At 42.0% G+C, this 24,993-nt stretch overlaps 1 protein-coding gene across 1 annotated transcript; it reads left to right on the top strand.

Annotated features, from left to right (window-relative positions):
- The first annotated feature begins 760 nt into the window (after nucleotides 1-760).
- Nucleotides 761-24,235, top strand: bcl2b (BCL2 apoptosis regulator b). Its single transcript, XM_078263869.1, has 2 exons — nucleotides 761-1,857; nucleotides 21,510-24,235. The coding sequence occupies exons 1-2, from the start codon at nucleotides 1,309-1,311 to the stop codon at nucleotides 21,645-21,647; spliced, it is 687 nt and encodes a 228-aa protein (XP_078119995.1). The 5' UTR covers nucleotides 761-1,308; the 3' UTR covers nucleotides 21,648-24,235.
- Nucleotides 24,236-24,993: the final 758 nt, after the last annotated feature.

The raw sequence follows: 24,993 nt of genomic DNA, 5'->3' as shown, positions 1-24,993 counted from the left end.
GTCTTCATTCTTTATTATTGGATCCTTCTTAAATTGCTCTTGATGTCATGCTTTGTCAGTCATTTCCCTCCTGTTCTATGCTACTTTCTATAGCTGCAGAGCTGCAATTCACTTTAGGGAACTCTTTGCTGAAAAATGAAGTCTCAATTCAGTAGGACTGAGTTGGGTGTTTCAGAAGTGAATATGGGGGGGGGGTGAAGAGGCCTGTGGGAATATAGGTACTCTATTTGAGGAGATGGGATTTTAATATTCTATAAGAAAACTTTCTAGAGCAGCAGCTCTCTCAGATTTACAGAATACATGATTTTTAGATGCTTAGTTTGTCCCATCAAAGAATGAAAAGACACGCAGGGTAGATAGAGGAGAATAGGTAGGGAATCAAAAGAACGCTGGTCAATTGTATACAGGTACATCAATATTGTAGAGCAAGGTTGGATCTCCATCCACAAGGGGGTAGCTGGACCACATCAAAGCAGCCCCTTCAGAATGCCATGGTCCTGTATGCTTCTCGTAAATGTAATGGGATCCTCTAAGAGCTTTTCTTGCACATGTTTTGGTAAGCAACCTAATGAAGGCTATCTGTTTATATTTTTGTCCTGGGTGAAGCTGTGTAGATTCCAGTTTCATGTTTTATGGTTTAAACATGCAATCACGAGAATTATGGCTCTGGATGATTTTTAGTGCAGTTCTTCGTGTGCACTTGGGCTCTAAGAGCGCAGCCAAAGGAATTACTTTGCGTAGCTGACGTCAGGAATACCTCACCAACAGCATTGGCGGTGGGCAGGGAGCTACTGAAGAGGATATGAGGAGCAATCGTGGAAGAGGGCTCAGTCCGACCTTGTCTGGCTCACAGTCCCGCGCGTGGTTGTGCGTAAACGCTGCTAAAATAGTTGGCGGCGTTTAAAGCCCCTTCAGGCGCGTACAACTTTGGCCCTCATTCATGTTTCTTTTCGCAACACATTCACGTCTGGGTGTTGTGCACAGGACAACCTCTTCCGCATATTGGATTTCAATGCAAAGAGAAGGTCGCCAACGTCCATCTAAGGATTCGGGAAATGAAGACAGCTACTGACACGGACTCAGTATTATTTTTACTTTTGAAACGTTTTTCTGCGCAGTTTTGATTAAGGGATTTTCTTCAACTCGCGAAGCATTTGCTCCCTGTGTGGGATTACTCGTTGCATTGCTTGTATTTGAATGTAATTGAGTTTTGGATACGCCTGTGCTGTGCATTGTACAGTGCATAATTCACGATGTATTTAATTTAGGACAACCTCTTTTCTATACAAAGTGCCAAATTAAGCCGGAATGGCGAACGAGAGTAATCGCAACATTGTGGAAAAGTATATCTGCCATAAACTCTCCAAACGGGGCTACGTGTTTGGATTTGATGATGTCCGGGATGAAGATGCTTCTAATAATGGGTCAATAGTTGTCCCTCCACCGACTTTGGTTCGCCGGTGCCGTGAAGGCAGCACTGGGCCTGACAGCGAGAGCATCCCTCACCTTTGCAAACGGCTCCCCCAGTCCGACCCGACCGCCGCCATCCACAGAGTTCTCCGCGAGGCTGGAGACGAACTTGAGAGACTATACCAGCCGGACTTCACGGAGATGTCGCGGCAGCTGTATCTCACCTCCACCACGGCGCAAAGGAGATTCGCCGAGGTGATCGACGAACTATTCCGGGACGGGGTGAACTGGGGCCGGATTATCGCTTTCTTCGAGTTCGGGGGCACGGTGTGCGTGGAGTGCGCCGCCAAAGAGGAGATGACATCGCAGGTGGACAACATCGCCGAGTGGATGACGGAGTATCTAAATGGACCTCTAAACAGCTGGATACAAGATAACGGAGGATGGGTAGGTCTGATTCTGTGTAGTTGAGCGCTTTGCAGTTGTGTGCCACGGCCGCGCAGAGGTCCACTTTTGCTCTGGTTGAAGATGTTTCAATCAATAAATTCACCTACTGTACCCATGTTTAATTGAAATCAAAACGTACATTCTAATTTGACTTAATTGAGCACAGTATCGAAACCACAGCTGTAGATGAATACAAATCTATTTCTCTAGATGTGCCCATTACGCACGACAGAGCGAAGGATAGACATGGACGGCCTAACTTATGAGCTGCTCTGATTGGATGTTGATGATGGCTGTTAAACGTATTTGACCAATGAGTCCGCGTGCTCTGTCACACCTCCCGACGCTCTACATGAATCCCGCCCTGTCACAGTAGAGCCAGTGGCAGCCACAGCTGTCATGGAGCAGAAGAGATAGCACAGTGTGTTCCAGGGAGAATTGAAGCTTACGAAAACATTATTTAATGCATCACAGTAGATATAACGTTATAACATGTCCAACTTGTACCTGTATATAAAGCTTTATGCTGTAAAGTGCTCCGGTGCAGGCTGTGGTGCGATGTGTTGGTCATGGTTGTAGCAGGAGGGAGGTGGCCAGATGGATGTCAGAAAACTATTGAATTAATGTGTTTAGGCCTCTGGGCATGACTGGACAAGGCTCAGCTATCAGGGCCATTTTCTGCACATCTCATCTAAATGACACACAAACGTCAGGTACTAATAAGGAGAGGCATCTACACTCCACCATTACCTGCCTACACACACGTATAGAAAAAGAGTGCAATATCAAATCCACTTTTGCAACAATTCTCCTTTTCTGCAGCCAGCAAAGAGCACAGCAGCCTCATTTTATGTGCTCTTTAACAACTATTAAACCAATCTCCCATGAATTAGCCTCTAATTAGCAGAGGTGCTCTTAATGAGAGCATAATATGTGTGCTGCTTGGTTATCTTGGCCAGAAGGTATCAGAATTGGGGAGGGGGTCATCAATGATTCATATTGATGATGATTCTTATTTCATCTCAAAGGGAAGGACCATTTAACATTCCCCTTGAGTCTGCCTTACCCCTGGAGGTGGCAGGTTGTGGCACATATCAAAGGCAGGCAACGGAGGGAGGGCCCTCCAGGAACACAGCGTTAATCTGCAGCCACTGGGTTTAACATACAGTCCCCTGTGCATCTAGGTTGGAACTCTTTTGTCTGCGTTTTTAGACCTGTGCCTTGAAGCCGGCGCATGCTGCCGAGACGCCTGCTGCCGAGACGCCTGCTCAAGGTCTCTGGAGCCTGTGCCCACTGTACAATAATGTAGGTCATCATAGTCTGTGTTTTCCAGCTGGGCGGAGATGACTGTATCTCTGCTGCTCTGAACCAACTAGAGAGACAGAGAGTACAGTTTTTTAATCCAAAGGATTATTCAGGATTATTTGAAAGCGCATGTTTCCACTTTGGGTCATTTTGGTGGATTTCTGCTCTCAGCATCGAGGAAACTATATCCAAATTAGTTTGTGTCTAAATCAATTTATTACAGAATATACTAGCATTGGAGCTTGTGAGTTTATACCTGTACTGTTTTGAGATTGAGCATTGACAGATAGGAATCTAACAGACACTGATGTTGATTTATATTATCATTTGAATGCCTGTCAGGTGGGGGATTTCCTGAGCTCTGTGTGTGTGTTTCAGTTATTACCTGACATTTAATAACGGACACTGACACAGAGCTTTGTCTGTGCTCTAGATTGGGTTTGTGAAATTCAGCTTCTCCTTTTTTTACTGACTTGTGTTTGAAACATTATCCTTCAGCATGTGCCAAAACGGTTGTTCTCCCATGTTGTTTGTAGCTACTCTTATATAGTGAAGAGTCTGGGACTCTTTTGCAACTAAAAGTTTGTTGACTTTGTTCCGATGTCTTTCGAAGTTATGCATCCACACCCCTAGTTGTTGAGATTTCTTATCAGACATTCTTCTTATCTTATCAGACCAGGATTTTAGAGCACCACCCAACACCAACTCTCAAAAACAAATCTGACCAGATCCACCAAATGAAAAGAAACGTGTTTTAGTTATTATAATTATATTAAATACCCACCATGTGTACCTTTTTTTTAAATTGTAGGATGTAAACACCGCCCAGTTGCTAAAATCAAATTCCCTAAAAAAACCGAGGACTTCGCCTCAGTGTCCTCGATGGTGGCTATGGCCCCGACAATGGCTGCCACTGTTTGGATGTACCAAATGTGCAACATGTTAATGTCTAATCTGGCTCAGCATGGGCTTTGCTGAGGGTTTCCATCCACTTTAGTGCCACAGATTTTCGAGGATACATATGGGTCAAAAATAATTTGTTAATTTCATCTACTAACTGCCAGGGGATGGTGCTTTTGGCTCTTTAAGGGTACAGACTACAACAAGTGTATTATTTTTCTCAATTGGTATGACACAGCTTTGACCTAACAATGAAGACATGGAATAAACATAGTTATATGTGTGTTTAGACAGGTTGTGTTTATAGTCACAAACATTGTCAATTGTGTTATTGTATGCTAGAGGTGATTCTTGTGTTTTCCACCACCCTTAAAACAATGTTAGTGGCTAATCAACCCATTACTGACACTTTGACATGTGAGAGTGGTGTGGAAATAGCTCACCCTCTCTTTCCTGTTGTTTTTGAGACAATTTGAGCCCAAAATAGGAGAGCCCACTAATCATTGTTGAGTCTAGGCATCATCGGGGAGTCAAATACACCTTTAGTTAAACAAAGCTATCTGCCCTTTAGACATAACAAAGCAGTTACTGTATTTGCAAGAACCCAGCTAGGGGTGAAATAGCTCCCACTCTGCACTGATTGCTTACCACATCCGGGATGTAAAACACTGTCCTTTCATTGTCCTCTCCACCTGTATAAATTCATCCTTTATGGTGGCAGAAATTGCACTCATCAGGGGACAATTGCATTTAAGCTGTACCCACATGTGGTTCACCTGAGTTTATTTACAGTTCCTCTCAGTAAATACCAAGTGATTGAACAAAGTGACTGATGGCATCCCACTTCTGAAATTACATGCTGGACCTCAGATATTTGACTGGCTGTGGGGGCGGCACGGAGCAAAATGCCAAAATGTGCTCCAAGAGAAAAACAGTGTTACGTTGTATTTACTGCTATTTAGCAAATGTTAGCATGCTTACACGTTACAGTAAGATGGCAAACATACCTGCTAAACATCAGCATGTTAACATTGTCCTTGTGAGCATGTTAGCATGCTTGACATTAGCATTTAGAGCTAGCATGGCCGTCGTCATGTCTTCTTTTCATGTAGTAGTGGAGACAAAGGAGTTAAATCACCTAAAACCTTTTTTGAAGTCTCAAACAGCAGGATCAGGTGTCTGAGGAATGCTGTGATCCAGGTGGTGTGTGTGTGTGTGTGTGTGTGTGTGTGTGTGTGTGTGTGTGTGTGTGTGTGACAATGTAGTTGGCTTGGGGTGGGTCCTTCCAGTGGGGGATTCCCTGATCACAATCTGCTAGTCGACGGGTGGGACCTGCATGTTGCTATGGTGTTTTGGGCATCTTGCTGCGCCCCACTCCTCTCTTGTTGAGGCTGAGTGGATCTGGGACAGCGAGGAAGTCATTAATCTCCATGTAGGTGACATGTCGGTAGAGTAGAGGAGAGGGGGAAAAACCCAAATAAACTCACTCACAAAGGAGCACATGCAGCCTCTCACAGGAAAGCAGAAAAAATCCTGATGAGATCTCACTTACATCCAATTTGTGTCTTCTATATGCAACTTCAATCGGTTAAACACAAGTCAATACAATAAAAAAACAAAAATGAAAGCAATGTTTGAGGAGACATGCTTTTATAATGTAATCAGCTCTACAATTAATGATTGATGCATCCATTCTGAGCCAGAAATATGCTCTTATCAGCCAGTTGTTTCCTATTGTCTGTTAAATTGTAGTTGTTTATCATTCTGGCCTCACAAAATTAGAGCGTGGATTGAACTCCGCTTACTTGTTTCTAGCAATCAGACCGAGGCATAAACAATTACTCATGCAAATAGAATTTATGGTTTTTCCCTCCCACACATTATTTCAAAACAGAAAAATAACAACATAATTTCACTTCTGGAGAAGCGAAAAATCTCTGCAACTAAGAATGACTTTTGGAGATTTGGACAACATTGTTATATATTTTGATGTGGACTCTCAGCTCTGTCATGGATACTGTACACCACAAAAGAGCTCAGTGTGGCAAGAAGCAAGCCAAGATTTCCCCCCATACTGTACCCCTTTTGCTGCGCAGACCTCGGTGGCTCGCCATCTGCCACTGTGTTTACACCCATCAGCCCGGCAACTGTAATCTCAGATACATTTCCTACAGACGCAGGCAGCTCTGGGCTCTAACTCTCTGAATTAGTCTGACATGAATACTTTCTTTCAGGAACAGACCTGGAGAGATCTCAAGTCTCTCTGCTATCAAAGCACAAAGACCCTTGTTCCATATATTCAGTCCTGTGTGTGGGATACTTTGGAAAGATTTATTCAACCTTTATACGTAGTTTAAGTGGTGCTTTTTGAGTGACAGTCATATGACTCCTTTGGTCAGTCTTCACTCTGAAATCACTTGTATCTGAATCACAGCCTATATTAAACTTGGGGTCGACTGTTACTGTTATTTTTCATCTTAACTACACTTGAACAATATGGCAATGTGTTTCCATGACAGTGTTCACATTTTTTTTTAATAGACCTTTTTGTGGCCAAGTATATTTTTTACAGTGTCTGCTTGCCTTTCAGTACATAGTACAACAAACATAAGATTTTTTTTTGCAGCTGGGTACTGTGCAATGAATAATTCAGCTATTTATTCAAAATTTCAATTGCAATTCTTTTATTTTTCTGACAATAAAATCAGTCGATCCTCAAACTGTAGACATGCTGTCAGTCTTAATTATAGAAAAGGCTGGCATCATGAAGACATGCTGTCTCTCTCAAACTAAAATTCACCCAAACAAAGGATTTTTATGATACTGTTGACTGGAACGTTTGGTCAGACATTGTTTAATGATCACTTTTGAGCTTGACATGACACTCCTTGCTTTTATGTTATGTTTACGCCATCTTTACCATTCCACACATTCCGAGCATTTCTTGAACCCGCCAGAAATGTGCACCTTTGTTGTGAATGGAAATACAGTTGTTTTTTAACTGTTCCTGGAATATAATTCTGGTGCTTTGTGAGTGCCTATTTCCACGACCTCACTTCTCCCCAGACACCCTCCACCCCATCCTGTGTGCTTATTTCTGGACCTCTTCGGGAGAGGTGGAGGAATGTCTGCTGGGGAGCAGCGACTGTGAATAAATAATGGAGATGACCTGGGTGTTTCTTTCCTGAGTGGCCGGTGAAGGGTGTGGGCGATTTTGTTGTTTGTTGAAAATCATGTCAGCTGAGCTTTCTTCATTCAGGAACCACTGTAGGCGGTTTGCGTGCTGACGTGTGTGTTGTACTTGTGTGTTAAATTCTCTTTATGTGGGCCTCTGGGGCCAGGTGAACCTACAGATTGGTGTTTGTGAATTCAGCCAGATGATTTTGTTTCAAATTTATTTTATTTTTTTAAATCAATAATCACCTAAACCTGCTGTTTTCCTGGTTCATGAGGGTTCACGTGCCTGAGCTGTTTAAAAAGCACTATTATCCCAGTCAGAACACACACTGATGAATAATACATGGAGCAGATAAACTCGGACACTAAATGGATGTCCCTCAAGTAGAACCCCAAAGGCTGTCTGCGCTCCAGTCGAGATATCACCTCTTCTTTTTCTCATCCTCTTTCTCCCTCTATCTGTCTCTTACCCACCATCATAGACATACTCAATTACACACATACACATACACACACATGTGCCTAATCCCTTCATAAACAACACACTAATACCCTGAGACCTGGCTTTCAGTGTCAGGTAACGTTTCAGATTCCTGAAAAATGCAGGGACATGTGAGAGGCCTCTAAATATAGAAGCGTTACCACCACTGCTCCTGTGTGGTCCTTTAATTGTCATGTTACACATAAATCCCTGCCCTGTTTGCTTCTGTGCTATCGTTGCATTCACATCACAAAGTCGCCTGCCAATCTGCATGGAAAAAAAGGTCCTAATGAACCATTTCATATGGCAGATAAAAAAGTTTTCCACCTTTTCTGTCATGGTGGGAGCTGGATAATGAGAAGCCTACTGAGACGCTAGTTGACTTTGCCACTGGGCACACCCTTGGAAGCTGTGCAGCATATCAATATAGGGCAAGGTTAAACGGTTCCTCCCATTGTCTAGCTACTGTAGATATTTTTGGGACAAACCCCCAAAAGGGTTTGTAAAAGAGATTTGATCTCCTCAATTAATTTCTAGAGCAACTACTGATTGAAATGCAGCTGGGAGTGTCACCTAAATTACTTCTTTGTTCACAAAGACCGACCCTGTTGCATGCCTAACATAACCTAAAAAGTTGATTAGGGTCAGTTCAGTCAAATCACAAAAACAAAATTTTCTTACTTACCCCCTATGGTTGAAAGTTTTCACTTTCACTCCCAATATAAAACGTAAATCTTGTACTCTAAGTTTGTGGAATCTCCAGTACCTGCAATATTGTTTCTTGCGGGGGGGTTTATGCTGACGATAAATACATTTTCATACACTTCCATTATATTGGGGTTGTGTCAGAAGACTCTGCAGCAACGATTGTAATAATTACCAATGTTGTGGCCACTTTCGGGGGAAATGAAAATAACTGTAAATGCAAAATTTACAAACTATCACCTATTCGCTATTTACACACTTTAGTAGACACGTGGTACCATTCATTAGTTCTGTTCTGGTCTCCACCAACTCCTGAGGGAAATACCTGTCTCTTTAGCTGCTAAATGCTATGTTCGTTGCTAACTTTGTCTGCTGTTTGGTGTTAGACAGGTAGCATACACTGTTTTTTAGAGCTTTTTTACACACATAAAAACATAAACCGAACAAAACAGCTGTAGCTGAAAATGAAGCAGATGGTAGTGGTGAGAGGGAACCAAAACAATAAAGTTGCAGCTCGTAAAACCAAACAAGAAGCCGAAAAAGGCTAAAATGCCCTGTAGAGCTGAGAGAAGCTGCAGTGTTGAGTGATGATTCTCTTTTCAGTTCTTATGCCTACGAGCGACACCTTTCACATTCCACAGTCATTTGATCAATTGTTAATATAAAAATATGGACTGTTGCAGCTTTAAAACCTTAGATAAATTAACGATCTGAATGGCCAGATTCCAAAAGGGTTAAATAGGAAAATGTTTTTTTGTGATTCGGGTGAATTGACTATTTAATGTTTATAGAGTTTATATATGCAGACAATCAGGCAAACACAGAAGCGGATGTACTGGTGCAAATCAATTATTTGCTGTCCACAAAATGGCTGTGTACACACTCACACACAAATGCATACACACACATACTGTTCCACATCAGCGTGAACACACAGAAGCGGATGTGGTAGTGTGAATCAATAATGCTGTGTTGTCACAGTGACATGTGAGCCATGGCAGGGAGCAGATGGCCCCAGGGTGCCTAGCTTCCTGTTAGCCATGCCATTCAGCCTCAACACACACAGACACACATGCACACCCCACTACCATGTCCGCTGGGATTTCCTGGTGCAACTAGCCACAGCACTGGCCATTAACAAACAGCCCGCTATTATTGGCTCTTCTCTGAAATGCTGAGATGCCTTCCTAAAAAATGACAACAGGCAGATAATGGTAAATAGATTTCTCTGCCTCATCCATGGAGGTCTGGGGTATATTTTTCTCTGCAGCTGTTCCCCAATGTGATTTTTGGCAGCAGGTCAAATAGCCCTCAGGAAATCTGATCTGTTTCAGTGGACGCTGGGTGAGGTCAGCCAATGCTCAGGTATCACTTTGACTAGCCTGTGTGGTATTGATTGAGCATTTCCGATGGTTTGTGTTGGTATCTCTGTGCAAAGACTCAATGTGACAACACAGTGAACCAGTGGCTGTAAATGTCAGATTGTAAATAAAGTTGATTTATAAAAATTCATGCTGTGGAAAGACCTTCAGCCAGCGTGCGTGCGTGCGTGCGTGAGTGCGTGCTTGCATGTGCAACTGAGAGCTCTCACTCCTGGTAAAGCTCACACAGCACCCCCCTGTTGGCAGTCACCTTTGATAGCAACTGATTAGGTTTGAAGTGCAGAGAAAACGATTCGCACCCGACGTTTGGAAGATAAAAGCTTTTCCAAGGGAACGTTGCTGCTGCTGCTACCTAGTGTTTCAGGGCAGCGATCAGTGTTCATGAAACTCTTCATCTCAAACTCTTATCCTCCCAAACCTACAACCAAATTTTGTCACCATGCTGCAGTGAACAAACATTTTGTTGCTGTGCTGTCACAGATAACCCCTGCTGTTTTCAGAGGACTACTACTGCATGCTACTTCTGACAGGGATCGCCGGCAGGGGCTTACCCAGTATTGCCACTGCGTTTATATTACATCAATTTCACTGGGTCTTCTCTGAAGCTGTGCTGCCTTTAATTGGTTGTTGGGGTGTCATTACAACTTCAAATAATGACAGATACTTCAAAGAAAACAGGGAGAATTAAAAACAGGAGAACCGACAGTGATTCCTTTTCTTCTTAGGTATTTTTGGTATTTCTTTTGACAATATACAGTTGTGCTTTATGCCTGTGTATGTTCTAAGGATGCTGTATTTGTATGTATTATAAGGATCCCCCTTACCTGCTGCCTAGATGACCAGCTAGTCTTCCTGGGGTCCAAAACAACATTAAATCAGACAATATTAAAATATTTCATGACTCATACAGAAAAGACAGTAAACATAACAATATCTGCATATACAACTAAATAACAAATAAAGCTGTCATCTTGTGACTTATGTCAGAGCAAATATTTTGTGATGCCTGGATTCAGTAATGTCCGGCGACATTTGGCGTCATAGAAGATATTAACTGCGACACGTCTAGACGAGCCTCATGTCGGTAAATCTAACCACCAGAAGTTTAATCAACTCTGCAAATTGACCTATAAAGTGCTTCATTTATCTTTAACATTTGTGGCTCTCGGTGGTGAAAAAGCTGTAAAAAAAAATATATGAAAGAAAGAAAGAAAGAAAGAAAGAAAGAAAGAAAGAAGAAAAAGCTCAATAAGTATGCATTCTCTCTTGTTTAATGAACTATACTATATGTAAAAAAAAAAAAAAACTTCAGTGTTTCCAGATCTGAAATTAGCTAGAGTCTACATTCCTTCAATCCAGGGAGCACAGTGAGTTAAAAAATATTCCCAGATGAAATGACTGGACTTCACAATGTGTCTTTGATCAGGAGGGGAGGCTGACAGGGAGGAGGAGGAAGAGGAGAGATGGAAGGGCAAGCAAGTAGAGGAGGCTTATAAAGCTATTTTATAAACAGGCAGTCCATTTCTTCTTAGTGCCACATGTGCTGCAGCCAGGTCGAGACTGCTGAGGTAATTGCTGTAAAAAAAGTATGGATGGTTGGCAAAGTGCAATCAGGTCACCAGGGTTGAAAGACCAAAACAAAGTAAGAAGTAAGAGTAGATTAGCTCACTCCATAGAAATTAATAGAGCAAACTTGGATAAAGTTGCCTGTTAAAGTCATCTGACTCAACAATCATCTGCTTCTCAGCTGATCCATCTGCTGACTTAAAAAGTAGAGGAATGTTCTCATAAAACACTCACATGGGCATTACATAGCACAAAATAAAATAATAATAATGTAACAGCCACAGCTCAATATACAGTATGTATGCATTATTGTCCTGTATAATTTAGAGTCTCAGTTTGAAGCAGTATATTCTAATATTCACTGCATATCAAGGCTCCGCCTGAATAACACTAATGCCATTTTCCATGGATTATCCCAGAGAGAAAATGCCACAAAAAAACTCTAATATGACACTGAAGTGTGCCTTATTAGCTTCCGCACAAATGTTCCTACCAGACCTTCAATGTCACAATAGGCAACTTATTATCATTCATCAGGTAGGCTGTGCTTGTTTCCCTTTGGTCTCTGCATACAAGACAGGGAAGGTCACACCGCTCCGAGTGAGCCAGCCTGCTCCAGATAGTTCAAACAATCGGCCGTTTTGAAAGCATGACGCTCAACATAGCTGTCTCAAAGGTCTCTGTGAGTCACATTGAACTCATGTTTTAAGACCAGGAATATAAATAGTGTCCACCCCGGCTCTTAGAGGCTTGAATAGGCGTTAATTACTTTCATCTATCTCTGAAAAGGATGTAAATATAGTTATTTTATTACATAATACAAGAGTAGTTGTGTTTCTTGCAGTCAATCTGGTTATCTCAAGGTTCATTCCTTCTCATATCAGGCCTCTCGGGCACACACAGTGCAGTTGTTTGTTTCCACACATCAATGCATTCCACTCATTCCTCTCTCCCGGATGAAAATCAGCTGGTTGCCTGAGAGAGGTCATTGAACTGTTCCCCAGTATTCCCAGCCTGAAAACCGAAATGGGGGAAGAAAACGTTTTCTCAGTTGGGGTTCATTTTGACATTGCTTTTAACACAGCTGACAGTTCAACATATCATAGGCTATGGATATATATTTAGATTTCTCAGCCGGTAGTTAAATTGTGCAACCAAAATGATTGCTTTCCCCCCTCCCCCCCTCCTGTTTCAAAATGACCTCATGCTCCATGCAGGACAGAGAAGTTTTGTCACGCATTGCACAATTTCAGAAAGCTGCTTTCTTTCCCATATCGAGGTTTGCTTTGTCTTCCAACATGATACTTTCTCTTTTTATTCCCTGATGCAAATATGACAGCAGTAGACAGTGGGGGAAGAAGTATTTGGATCTATAGACTTTTACTAAAGTGAACCAGTAAAACACTTTACGAATACTCTATTAAAAGTAAAGGTCCTGCCTTTAAAATCTTGAGAACATATTGTGATTTTTCCCAGTAATGTTGCCACATTCACCCAGTTTATAATCTTTGGTAATACTGCACATTTTCATCAGTGGGCCATAGGCTTAGTCACCATTGTGTTACCTCATTTGGCAATGGATAGTGACATAACAGACATTTATTTTAATGAAAATCTTCGAGATTATAACTTTAATACTGATGCATCACTTGATTAAGTAGCATTTTACTGTTGTAGCTGGTGAAAGTGGAGCTAGTTTTAACTATTTTATTTACAGCACGGTAGTTTTGGCTAACGGTTCCCAAACTAGGGGTCGGGTCCCTCCAAATGTTCGATTAAATTAAGTCCAACAGTATTTAAATGAAACCATCTGAGAAGTTTGGGGGGGGGGGTGATGTCTCTTTGGTGTAACTGCTAACAACTTTACTCACAACTCTTAATCTGTGAAAATGACAGCTGTCAGATAAATGTAGTGGAGTACAATATCTTCGTGCTTAAATACAGTACTTGAGTAAATGTACACGATTACTTTCCATCACTGGCAGCAGATGTCTTCACTTTGACTTTATGGAAAGTTTTCATTGTGGTTCGGCTCCTCTTCTCCTCACTTCAAAGGTGTTCCTGAGGGAGCTGCGCTTCAAACAGATGATTGTTTTCTCTGACATTATCGGACATCTGAGATCCTCAAACTGCTCTGCTCCGCTCACAGCGTGCCCTGTCCCAGACTGTGGCCTCTCTCATTTACATGGGTACACAGAGAACACTACCTGAACCTGAAACCTGGCCCCGTGTACTCCAATCACGTAAACTGCTCCAATATCTTGTTGCCAAAACTGACAAGCTTTCATTTAGCAGCCCAATTTTACAAGACGTCTCCTGTATGAAAGAGGAGACTGTGAGAGGAACTGGGCGTCTAGCTTTGATGTTCCAATACTTTCTCCTTCGCCAACATGTTTAATTCTCTATTAGATGATATTACACTCAATTTGTTTGGCATTGCTTCCTAAATTACAGAGGTAACTTAGGATTTCATCAAAGGAAAAAAACATTCCTGCTTTTTGTGAACATAAAACGTGCCCATTTGTTACAGTTTGCTTTTTCTTAGATTTGAAGCTAAGATTTAGGAGTCAGTTAATGGTTGAAAACAAATACAAATCTCTTAGTTACAGTGTCTAACCAACTGTGGCTCTGCACTGCTGCTCCCCCTCCCTTTCTCCATGGTATTAGCATGACTACATGTTTGGCTTGCCTCTAGTCTTTCCCTAGTTACCCGAACAGAGTCTGTGATTTAACCATACTTGGCTCTACCACAGAGAAGCCATAGTCTAAAACCAGACATCATGATGTCATCCCGGCAGCATCTGGCACAGGAGGTGACTTAACACTAAGTGAACTGTCAAGTTCTTTTTCAAAGACTTACTCGGTCACAAAGCAACTTTGTAAAAATCTGGATTGTGTAATTGTGTTACATATGGGCTCTTTGATGCAAGCACAAGAAAACCACAACAATGGAAAAGCTGAATGCACCATTTCAAGGAAACCAAATGACTTCATTTCTTGGGCAAGTTCAGAACAATCAGCCAGCACACAGGCTGCACACTGAGCATACTACAGATGGTGTTCCCACACATCCCCATTCATTACACCATATACAGTAGTCGGTTCTGGCTCAGATCAGTCAGTCTATTTTCAGCTCCACTGCATTTGAGACTGTGGTTGTGTGGTCGCGAGGTCTTCAGGGGTCAGTGGATATGACTTTTAAGGCTTGAAGCAGCGTGCGGCCCCTGTCACAGGAAATGAGCTTCTCCCATGGGCTCTGTTTGTCACAGGAGAAGCAACAGGCCACCTGGGAATCTGCTGGTTCCCACGGTCTCTATCAGAGGTTTCTATCTGGACCAATCAGGCACAGTGGCTTGGCTATTGGGCGTTCCCACGCTCCCTTGTTTTGCCAAAAATAAGACATACTCTGGTTCCTGTATGCAGCAATCCAAAGCTGATTTAAAGCTGATAGAGCAGTTTGAAATGTGAAAGTTTGAACTCTTTGTTAATCATTAACCCAAACTGCAGTGAACGTGGAGAATGGCATTGCTTTATTGTCCGCAGAGTGCTTCTGTGTTTTTTAAATGCCACAGATAATTTACCAAGTGGCTCTTTACACAAGTGCTCTTGCATTCTTGAGTGCAAAATTTGAACAACACAACCCATGGAGTTGTACACAATTCTCTCTGAAAGAGCACCACAGCTTTTTGGCTTTCACACATTTACATGGATTTTTGAAGTCACAAACATGTCCCTGGAACAGCAGTAGTAGCTGTAGTGTGCAAGGCTTCCTTGGAGTAAACACAGAGCTATTAGACATCCAAGTGGCAGACATCCTGTCTTTACTGGAAAGCCACTCAAGCCAGGTTTAATGCACTCCAAACACACCAGCCTCCACAAGTGTGGATGATGACTCAGTGGCCATTTTCCACTCTCTCCTTTGCTCTTGCGCATCATCTGTGGCCTTTTAAATGGGCCAAGCAGCGGAGATGTCAGTTGTGAGATTTGGCAGCCCTGAACCAGGAGCTCAGATGAAGCCTGATATTTATAGCAGCACAGAAGTCTTGGGGCTTCGACTATTGTCACTTCCTCTTCCGTTGAGGGGCCAGATGGGCTCAGGACAGACATCCTCAGATAAGGCAGACATCCCTTTTTAGCTTCATTGTATCTATTTGAGGAAGCCATTGTGCCCATTGTGTTTTGGCAACTGCGAAGGATTTTAGATTAATTGTTCATTTTGAAAATGGTTCCAAGGTCAAAATCACAGCTCTGGCTTGTTTTAAAGAATGAAAGAAATATATTGATTTAGCTGCAGAGGTGGTCTGATTTGTTGTGAGAGAAAAGGATTGTCTCTCTTTGCTTTGATGTCTCTTTGTTCTGCAAGAGACTGATTGCAAATGATACACTCTGAGCTTCAGTAAGGTGTGTAGAAGTGCCGATAAACCAGGAGCGCAGGAGGAACGCAAGTGACAGGAGAGCAAACACTCGCCCTCACCTCTCTGAGCCTGCAAGGTCACCCACTTCTCTATTTCATGTTGGATCAAAGCTGTTCAATGAAAATCAATGGGGCTCAAGAAGAATAAAGGGCCTGCAAGGCTCATAGAACTGCTCAGTCAAGGTTAAGTAAATAGATCAGAAATGTTTGGCAATTCAAAATCTGTCTGCACTCCAAAAAACTAGACGCTTCTGCACAAATTGGACAGTTTAACTCTAGTGCCTTTCCTCCTCCTCCTGCCTTGATGGGATGAAAACCAAGTTAACCGAAGCGTTATTCATCTCTAAAGAAACCAAAGTCTCATGTGTAAAGTTACAGTACTCATTTATCTAGCTGGTTTTACAATGAATAATGGAGACAATAAAAAACACAGAGTGTCATGAGGACTGTGGGTGATTTACTGGCGATCACGTTTCATGTTCCAGTAGAGCAGGCTCACTCCCACAGGAGAGCGTGCTATTTTGTAAACACACAATAATACTGCTGCTGCTGCTGCTGACATAAATTTGAATATTTATGAGCCTTTAGGGTAGCATCCAACGTCAAAATTGTTTCTCCCTCTACGGTTGAGTCCAATGAAAGTACATTGCCAAGTATGAAACCTGAGTCTTCAAATGACACTCAAAGCTAATTAAAAGGGTTTCCCATTTCTTTTGTTTCAAGTCAGGATTTACCTTCTGCTCTCTTTTTTATCACAGACTGATAGAACTCCGTAGTTTCCATATAGTCTGGCACTTTAAAGGGGAACATCTGTATTTTTCAACCTGGATGCTTTTTCCAATGTTTTTGGTAATCATGTGATAATGGGAACAACAATTTTTGAAATTGGTCCAGTATTGAGCGAGAGTGCTGCAGCTACTAGCTGCAAAACAGGCTGCAATGTGATCGCAAGGGGGAATTGTCACAGTCAATGTCAAGGCTCAGATTGTTATAATTGTATAGTTAAGTGTCTGTTTCATCTAACTTTCTGCCAGAAAGTGAATGTCTAACCATAGATTAATAGATTAATAGACTAATCATTTGAGCTCTATGTTTTATAATCAAGGATGCTACTCAAGCACATATTGTTTTGTAAGTCTGATCCACTAAGTTTGTGTAGTGACAGATTTGTACAGCTTTCACCCAGTTTGCCATCATCACTTGGCTGTGAGGTTGCTGTTTCCAAGTATTGCAGTATTGTCACAGTGTAGTGAAGGGCTCAGCGTCCTCAGCTCCAAGCTGTTTGGCAGTGCTGACACAGGGGGATTCACTGGGTAATGAGTATTGCAAAAGAACTCCTCCGTCATCTCATTTTTGCCGGGGCCAGTCGATGGATGACACTCCAGAGACTTGATGGAACCTGACCTTGCTGCCAGACGACAGGTTGCTGTCCTGTCACCTATTGTGCCTGCCTAGTTTAAAAAAAAATCTGTGTATGCATTCATACATAAAATAATACCACATGAAAGAGAGAGATATTAGTGTATATTTGGATCAAAGCAGATCAATTACAAAGGACACTAATGCCTTCCTTGCACTTTTTTTCTGTCTCCCATTACTCTCCCTTGGCTCCTGAAATGGGAGTTTTGTTTGACTTTAATTAGCTGCAGAGAAGTCAGCAAGAAGCTCATTAGAAAAATCAAAGAGGGGTGGCAGCAGCATATGCAATTTTATAAGTACGTTACTATGTGAATGCTTAGGGAATAAACAGAGCGTGGGGAGAAGCTCGGTTCAGAGGTGAATATAGCAGCGAAGCCACAACAGGCCCTTTTAAATACAAGTTGAACTTTCACCCACATCCTTTTCTCTCCATCTCATTCTGCCCGCAATTACCCACAGAAACGTCCCAAAACAGAGATGACCGCCTAATCATTTTTCTGTTATGGCAAAGTGCTGCTTGGGGTTTTCGACAGAGCTAGCCAAGCGCACAAGATGACTCATTATCTTCCACACAAGTCAAGCGATCATTCCCAAAAGCACGGGGATACCCAAAGCAACTGGCATTTCTTGTTACCCTTACGATAGCATAAGGCCATCTGAGAAAGACAACAGTGTATAATCTCTTTGTGTTCACGAGAAAGACACTGAGCAAAAACCTAGAGGTGTAAATCATGTGAAAAACAAATCAGAGGTTGAGGACAGGCTCTCTCCTGCTGGTGGGAAAAGCAAATCATGTGTGAAGCTTCCAGCCAGGGTAACCATGACACTCAGGCAGCAAGTTGCCACCCCATGGCTGAGTATGGGATCCTCTCAAGTCTTACTCCTTTACTCTATGTGCCTCTCAGGGATTCATTGTGTGCAGTAAAAGCGAAGGAAAGGGAGTGTGTAAACCTGGCTAGGCATTTTCCCATTGGATTCTTGGCTTCTGTAGGGCGGCTGTGACCTTTATAAAGCCATTGATCCAAAAAATGAATACTGTGGAGAACTAAAGCCTGGACTTTATTTCCCAGATGCACACCTGCTGTCGGTGGCAGATGGTTTGCTGCAGGGCAGTGAGATAACTTCTTGAGGATTATACAGTCTTTTGTTGATATGATGAATGCAGATGTTTTGTCCTTTCCTGTCCCCGCAAACTTTCTGTGTCAGCTGCTTATTATTATCTTATTTAAAGGTTTAGATTGTTCAAAATGACAGTCAACACAGAATGAAAAAGAGGGAGAGGAAGCAGGAAAAAAAAGAGAGTACCAAGGTTTGTTTTTCCTACTACTCACATGGTTGTGGCAGCACTGCTTGCTAACTAACGTGTGGGTGAAAAAGTTCCAGGAGCATGCCTCAGTCTCATGATATCCACCTGACACCCTCCCTCCGTCCCTCCTCTATCTCTTCCCAGCTCTCCCCTGGGTCAGTCTGGAGTTATTACCGCCCATGTCCTTGTGGGATTCTTTTAAACATCAATCACCGCTCTTATGAACCTCTTACCGTAATTGGCCCGCTTTTGTTTCAGACTTAAATAGAAGATAATCTATGCCGCCAGTCTGGGACATATTTAGGACACCCATCATGAGTTTGCCATTTTGTCGAGCCCCGCTAGTGGTCACATGCACTTGCTGCTAGGGAAGGTAGCTGGTCTGTGTTGTTGCCTCAGCAAACTGGAGTTTTTCTGGAGTAGGAAAAAAAAGGACGGAGGCAGTGTTTTTGCCAGCTAACACATTCCCCTCAGCTGGAGGTCTGACTGAAGAGCTTGTTCTCTAATTAATACCTGGATCCTGGAGAGGAGGGAGGGAGGGTATCATCACTGAAAAACAAGGCTTGTTCACAGGCTTGATTTTTCCATTAGCGCCACCAGCAGGGCAAGGTTTTCATTTATCCTGTGAAGTATCTCAATATGCATAGATGCATGAGCACAAATTTAGCCTACAGACATTCATGGTTCGCAGAGGATGAATCCTACAAGGAGGCTAACATTTGTGGTTTTGAGTGAAATATCTCAGCAATTATTGAATGAATTGCCATGAAATTGAGTTCAGACATTCATGTCCCCTTCAGTAGTACCTGTAATAACTTTGGTGACCCTGAAAAACTAATAATATCACCATCGGCCTCAGCTGTAGGCTACTTTCTGTTTAGTGCAACTTAGCACACGATAGCATGCTAATATGCTAAACTGGGATGGTGAAAATAGTAAACATCATACCTGCCTAGAATAAGCATGTTAGCGTTGCCATTGTGAGCATGTTAGCATGCTGATATTATCATTTAGCTCAATGCACAGTGAGTTCAGTCTCACAGGGCTGCTTAGCAAGGCTGTAGAGTCTTGTTTTTAGCCGTGGATAATTAAAAACGCTCACCTGCAACAAAGGAAAAAGACTTGTGGTTTAAGATCATGTCGGCTGACTTAAGAGCACAGTGTGTTTTGACACCAGAGGGCCTTAGGTGGAAAGAAACTGCTGATCCTTCTTCCTCTGTGTCACAGACTGGCCCCCAGCCTCAGGAATGCCACAGGATGGGAAGGGAGGAGAGGGAAACAGGAAATACTTTTGTCTCCCCACAGCACTTCAGAATGGATGTCTCCTTTTTTCAGTCCTGTGTGGGCTTACGTATGTTTGATAAAAGGAAACTGTATATTTAAATGTGACAGAAAAACAGTATTAATGACCCACTTTTGCTTCTAGATCAAGGTCGAATAAATGTGTGTGTGTGTGTGTGTGTGTTTGTGTGTGTATTCCAGTTAGAATTACACAAAACATAATTACTGTAGGTAAATTGAGTTAAATCAAGACAGATTAAAATAGAATGCTGATAGATTCCCATGGGAACTGACACAGTAATGTTGTACTGAATTAAACTTAACAATTCCCCATTGTTCACAGATAGGTCAAGTTACAGCTAAAATCAGAGGCATCAAAGGGGCTCAAATGTGCAGCTTACCAACACTGCTACTAATGTGGTTAGCTTCATAAAAAAAGAGTTGATATTCAATAGGAAATGTTAATATATCCTCTCTTAAACCGCTCTAAAACACTGTTCTAGTCAGGTTCAAGATAATCTACTTGTGCGTGTGTGGGAGAGCGAGGAGCTTAGCACCATCCTTAGCACTTCCTGTCCAGCTGTTACTGCTGTCATTGCTCATGAGCAGATGTCTGTATTTCCTCGTCGAAGACACACAGCCGTGGTATTTGCTCCATGGACCTGATATCCACTCACAAATTCTTCATTTGTAACAGGCCTTTTTTTTTTTTTTTAAACTCATGTTAGCAGCAGAAAGCAGAGCCTCTGAGTAACATTAATATATTTATGCGTGAGGGCTGCAAGCGCTCGTCAACATGCTAAAAAAGAAAACGCCTAAATCTGTTGATGTGCAGTTACGAATTGGCTCTTTTTGGTGATTTCCGTGTTTGTTAAATGTGTTTCTGGTTGGGTCGTGTCTGTCTGCATGAAGAGCGTCTATTACCACAAAAATAGTCCAACAGTGTTCTGTGGATTCTGTAAGAGTAACTGGGGTACTGTTGTTGAAAAGAAATGTTGTTTTTTTATTATTTTAACACAATTTTTCACCACCGTGAAAATCTCAAAGGTGGATATCTTAGAATCTGGTGAAATTAAAGTAAAACTATCTATATAGCTAGATACCACAAGTAGAAAGTGAAATAAATATGTTGTTTGGTGAACCAATCCTTACAATGGTTATAATTATCATAATTATTCTCTAATTTTCTTACTGTCAACAAATTCCATAAAAAGACGAAAAACCAAAAATGAATTGATCCTACTACCAAGTTGGCTGTGTAGTCAAAGCCTGATGAAATGTATTCCTCTGTGCCGTAGAGCTTCATTGTTGTTCAAAAACTATTTCAATAGATCAATGAGCCACACTGCTGCACTAGGTGACATGTTCCTTTGAGTCAGTCCCACACAGAGCACTCAATGTGTATTAATCCGCAGCTGAAAACTAGTCCCCAACAAATGCGCTATTTACTTCTGTTGGAGTAAAGTATATTAAATACTACAATGCCTAGCTGTTTTAGCAAATTACAAGCCTTTTTTTAATAAAAGTTCTATATTTGTGACCTGTTTTTAAAGACTTCAGTAGGAACAAATGGGATGTCAACCTTATCCTTTATGGTGTTTTCTTGTAGACTCCACCCATCAAATAACCAGCTGACGCAAGAAAGTACACATAGGTAAACCCATTCTTTGACAGCCCAATTAACTGTCTGTCTTTCTCTTCCCGTCTCTCTTCCAGGCTGCCTTTGTGGAGCTGTATGACAGACAGCGGGACTCCCTCTTCAGCTGCTCCTGGCCCTCCATTAAGACGGTCTTTGGCCTAGCTGCACTTGGGGCAGCTAGCCTCACCTTCGGAGCATACCTGACACAGAAGTGAAAGAGCCCTCATTCTACCAACTTGACTTTATTCCTCCTCCTCCTCCTCCTCCTCCTCCTCCTCCTCCTCCTTCTTCTCCTTGTGCCTCTTCTTATTTCTTTTTATAGACGCCTCTGACCCCTCAGAGACAACCTTCAGACTATTTTGAATCTGGCTCTCTTCAAAGCCCTCTCTCAGAAATCTCCCTCTTCCTCACCCCTACATGTCAAAACAGACACAAATCAAAACAACTGAAGCATCCAGATGCACAGCCCATACAGAGCAAAGGACGTCTTGAAAAGAGGCAACTTAGATGTAATCACACTAATTTGCTGAGTAGCCTACAACTGAGAAATGAGGTGGCATCAGTGGCATGCATTTTTGGGGTTTTTTGCTCTGCCTGCTTCTGTACTAGTTATAGCATGAATGTTGAGTGTTTGTGTAGATGTTGTTGCATGTGTCAGAGCTCATGCAGGACCTCTATTTGGAGGCCTTGATGATGGGGGTGCAGAGACAACGATGCTCTACACCGGAGAGCAAGCGGCCGCAACCCTGCCCCTGCTTGTTAGGGTGAAGAACCCCGTTTTGAACTGTGTTGCCCCCCCCCCCTTCAGCCGTCCTTTAAAGGACTTCCTCCACAGAACAGCTGCTCAGAATGTATAATGGAAATGGCACGGTTTGTGTCTACTGCTTTCACTCCTTAGACAGCTCTAGTGAACTTTGAACACACTGCCCCATTATACTCTCCATGGTCCTTAATATGTAGAGGAAGGGCCAGCGGAAGACTGAGGTCTGCTGATATTTCTTTTGCAGAGTTTAAAAGCTCCTCGATTAAGATTTTGATGTTGGTTTTAATTTTTGCAGCATGCCAAACCCCAAATTGTGTGGTTTTAACACAGAAAAAAGAGGAGAATGGAGATTTTTTTCAAGGACTGAAAAGCATGCAGAAGAAGCCTGTTGTTGCATAAAACTCATAATGAAGATACTGAGAAAAATTTCGAGCGCCGCACAAAACAGTAAGGTATAAGTAAAACAAAGCATCTTAAAAAGGAAGCAGGCCCCTGCAACATGAATGGACAGAATTTGATATGTGCATTCCTCAAGCAAAGCGATGTGAATGAGACCACTCCTCTGCTAAAATTACTCTGCTTTAAAAGCACCATCACTGTTCACAGATTAGCACCAAGCAACCCTTAAAAACATTTTGTTTTTCTATTTTCTACCACTGTTTCTACCAGCTTTCTTACTCTTAACTCAGTCCATTTGTGGTCAGATTGTTTGGGCTCACCCAGTTCTCAGAGCTGACCCTGTCATCCAGCTGCTGAGGCCCGGCAGTGACCTGGTACTGCTAGAATCCACCCTGACAAAGACGCTTGTTGACGTGGACTGAGAAAGCCTTGCTTGGCCACAGATGACCATACCATGATACCATGGCAGCACGGTTTCAGTTTAGGACTAAAGCCAGTGTGTCCCGTGTGCTGGAACCTGAGATGTCCCCTCTCTCCGGTCTGCAAATGCATTCAGTCATTGATTTGTTTTATTGATGTTTGTCTTGTGTTACAGTCTGACAGAAAATTTGGAAATGCTCACAGGCTTCAAAATATTTTGTTGTAGCCTGCACAACTTTAGTTGGTTATGGAAAAGTGATTTTTGTTTCACTGTCATTACAGATCTTCAACTTCTTTGTTGCATGGATGAAAGATACTGTCTTCACACGAGAAATATGTGTAACCATATTTATAACAGAATAGGGTAGAAGATAACAAATAACAGCAAAGGAGTTGCATTTTTCTATTTATTAAGAGGTACCAGATCACAGATTTTTTAACAGTAGCTACTTTGATGAAAAATAAATAGTTTTCACTTTTTTTCTATTCTATTGAATGACACTGTAACTACATTTTTTTCCTGGCTGCTATTCTAATGAGAAAGATGTTTAAAAAAAAAAAAAAAAAAGTGAATTTCTGTGTCTGTGTATTACTATTGGCTTAAGGCTGCTATACTGTAGATTCAACTCTTAATCAACAGCTTAAACTGCCACAGATTTACAGTATAGTTCTTGAGAGCTGGAAACCAAAGTTAACTTGTATTAATCTTTATTTAAAAAAACAAAACAAACAAAAAAAGTAGCTTAAGGAGGATACACGTCGCTTCACTTCACTGAGTCTATTCAGTGAGGTTGTATGATCTCTCTGTGGAGGGTTTGTCTAGTGTTACTGTACTATATCAGCTTAACTTTTGTCAGCTTTGTGCTCCAATGATAACTCAGTGCTTATCTGTAAAATGTTGACCTGCCAGAGTTAAACCTTGTCTCAGTTGTCCCACTCTCATTACAGCAGCTCACAGTTGTGTGATATAGTGATGTGTGTGTGAGAACCAGAAGACTATTTATGAGCAGGAGTAGGAACAGTTCAACAGCAATATACTGTAATTTTTATATTCTCTGTGCATAATATATGAATGTAGACGCCATGGTTGCTACTGTTTTATGTCTATAATCACAAACCTGTAGCACTTAAAAAAGTGAATTGTGTTTCTGTTGTTTACTGCTATATCCACAATAAGCTATTGGGATCATATTGTTCCTAATAAACCAGATTTCTGAAGCAGCTGCAGTCCAAGTTCATGTTGTGTCTGCTTTAAAAAAGAAAGAGGTTTTTTTATCGATTCTCAGCTTCGTCTCTGTGCATGTCAGCAAGACAGAAAGAAAATAAGAGATATTGTCGGTGAAGAGCAGTGTATCAACAGTGCTCTTTTGATTATCTGTGATCTATCCACAGCTGTGAATTGTGTATGTAATCTTGGTTGTGTCAACGTGAGCCTCCTTGTGAAGGACTGTGAAGGCACAGCAGCCGCACCCCAGCAGACATCAAAGCTGTCCCCAAACACTGCACTTGTCAGCCTCCCTCTTCTGCTCCATGCGCTGTTAAACACGAGTGCAAAAACCCAAAATGCCCTGAGGCTAGTTTTTTTTTTTTTACTGTTCTGATCACACTTGTCTTCAAAGGCCGCGGCACTCTTGCTGCTCGGTGGAATTTGTGAAAAGCATGATGTAGTAAAACTAATATTGAAAGAGTTGAGTGGGTATGATAAAATGAAGGGAGTGAAAGAAAGTGGTGTGTGTGTGTGTGTGTACACATACATCCCTGAGGAGACCAACAGGAAAGTTCATTTGGGCTGGAGCCCCATGCAAACCCTCCTCTCGCTCTCTCACTCGTCATGCATATAAAATGCAGGACACGCTCTGAAGAGGAATGTTAAATCAAGCCAGATACTTTCAAAAGAGAGTCAAGTGTGGGTGTGGATGGTGAATGTGTGTGTGTGTGTGTGTGTAAAGAAAGAAATGAGCAGTAAGAAGAGGAAAGGG

Source organism: Sander vitreus, chromosome 12, assembly GCF_031162955.1.
Source record: "Sander vitreus isolate 19-12246 chromosome 12, sanVit1, whole genome shotgun sequence".
Classification (NCBI taxonomy): Eukaryota; Metazoa; Chordata; class Actinopteri; order Perciformes; family Percidae; genus Sander; species Sander vitreus.
This window is presented reverse-complemented; position numbering and strand designations above follow the sequence as displayed.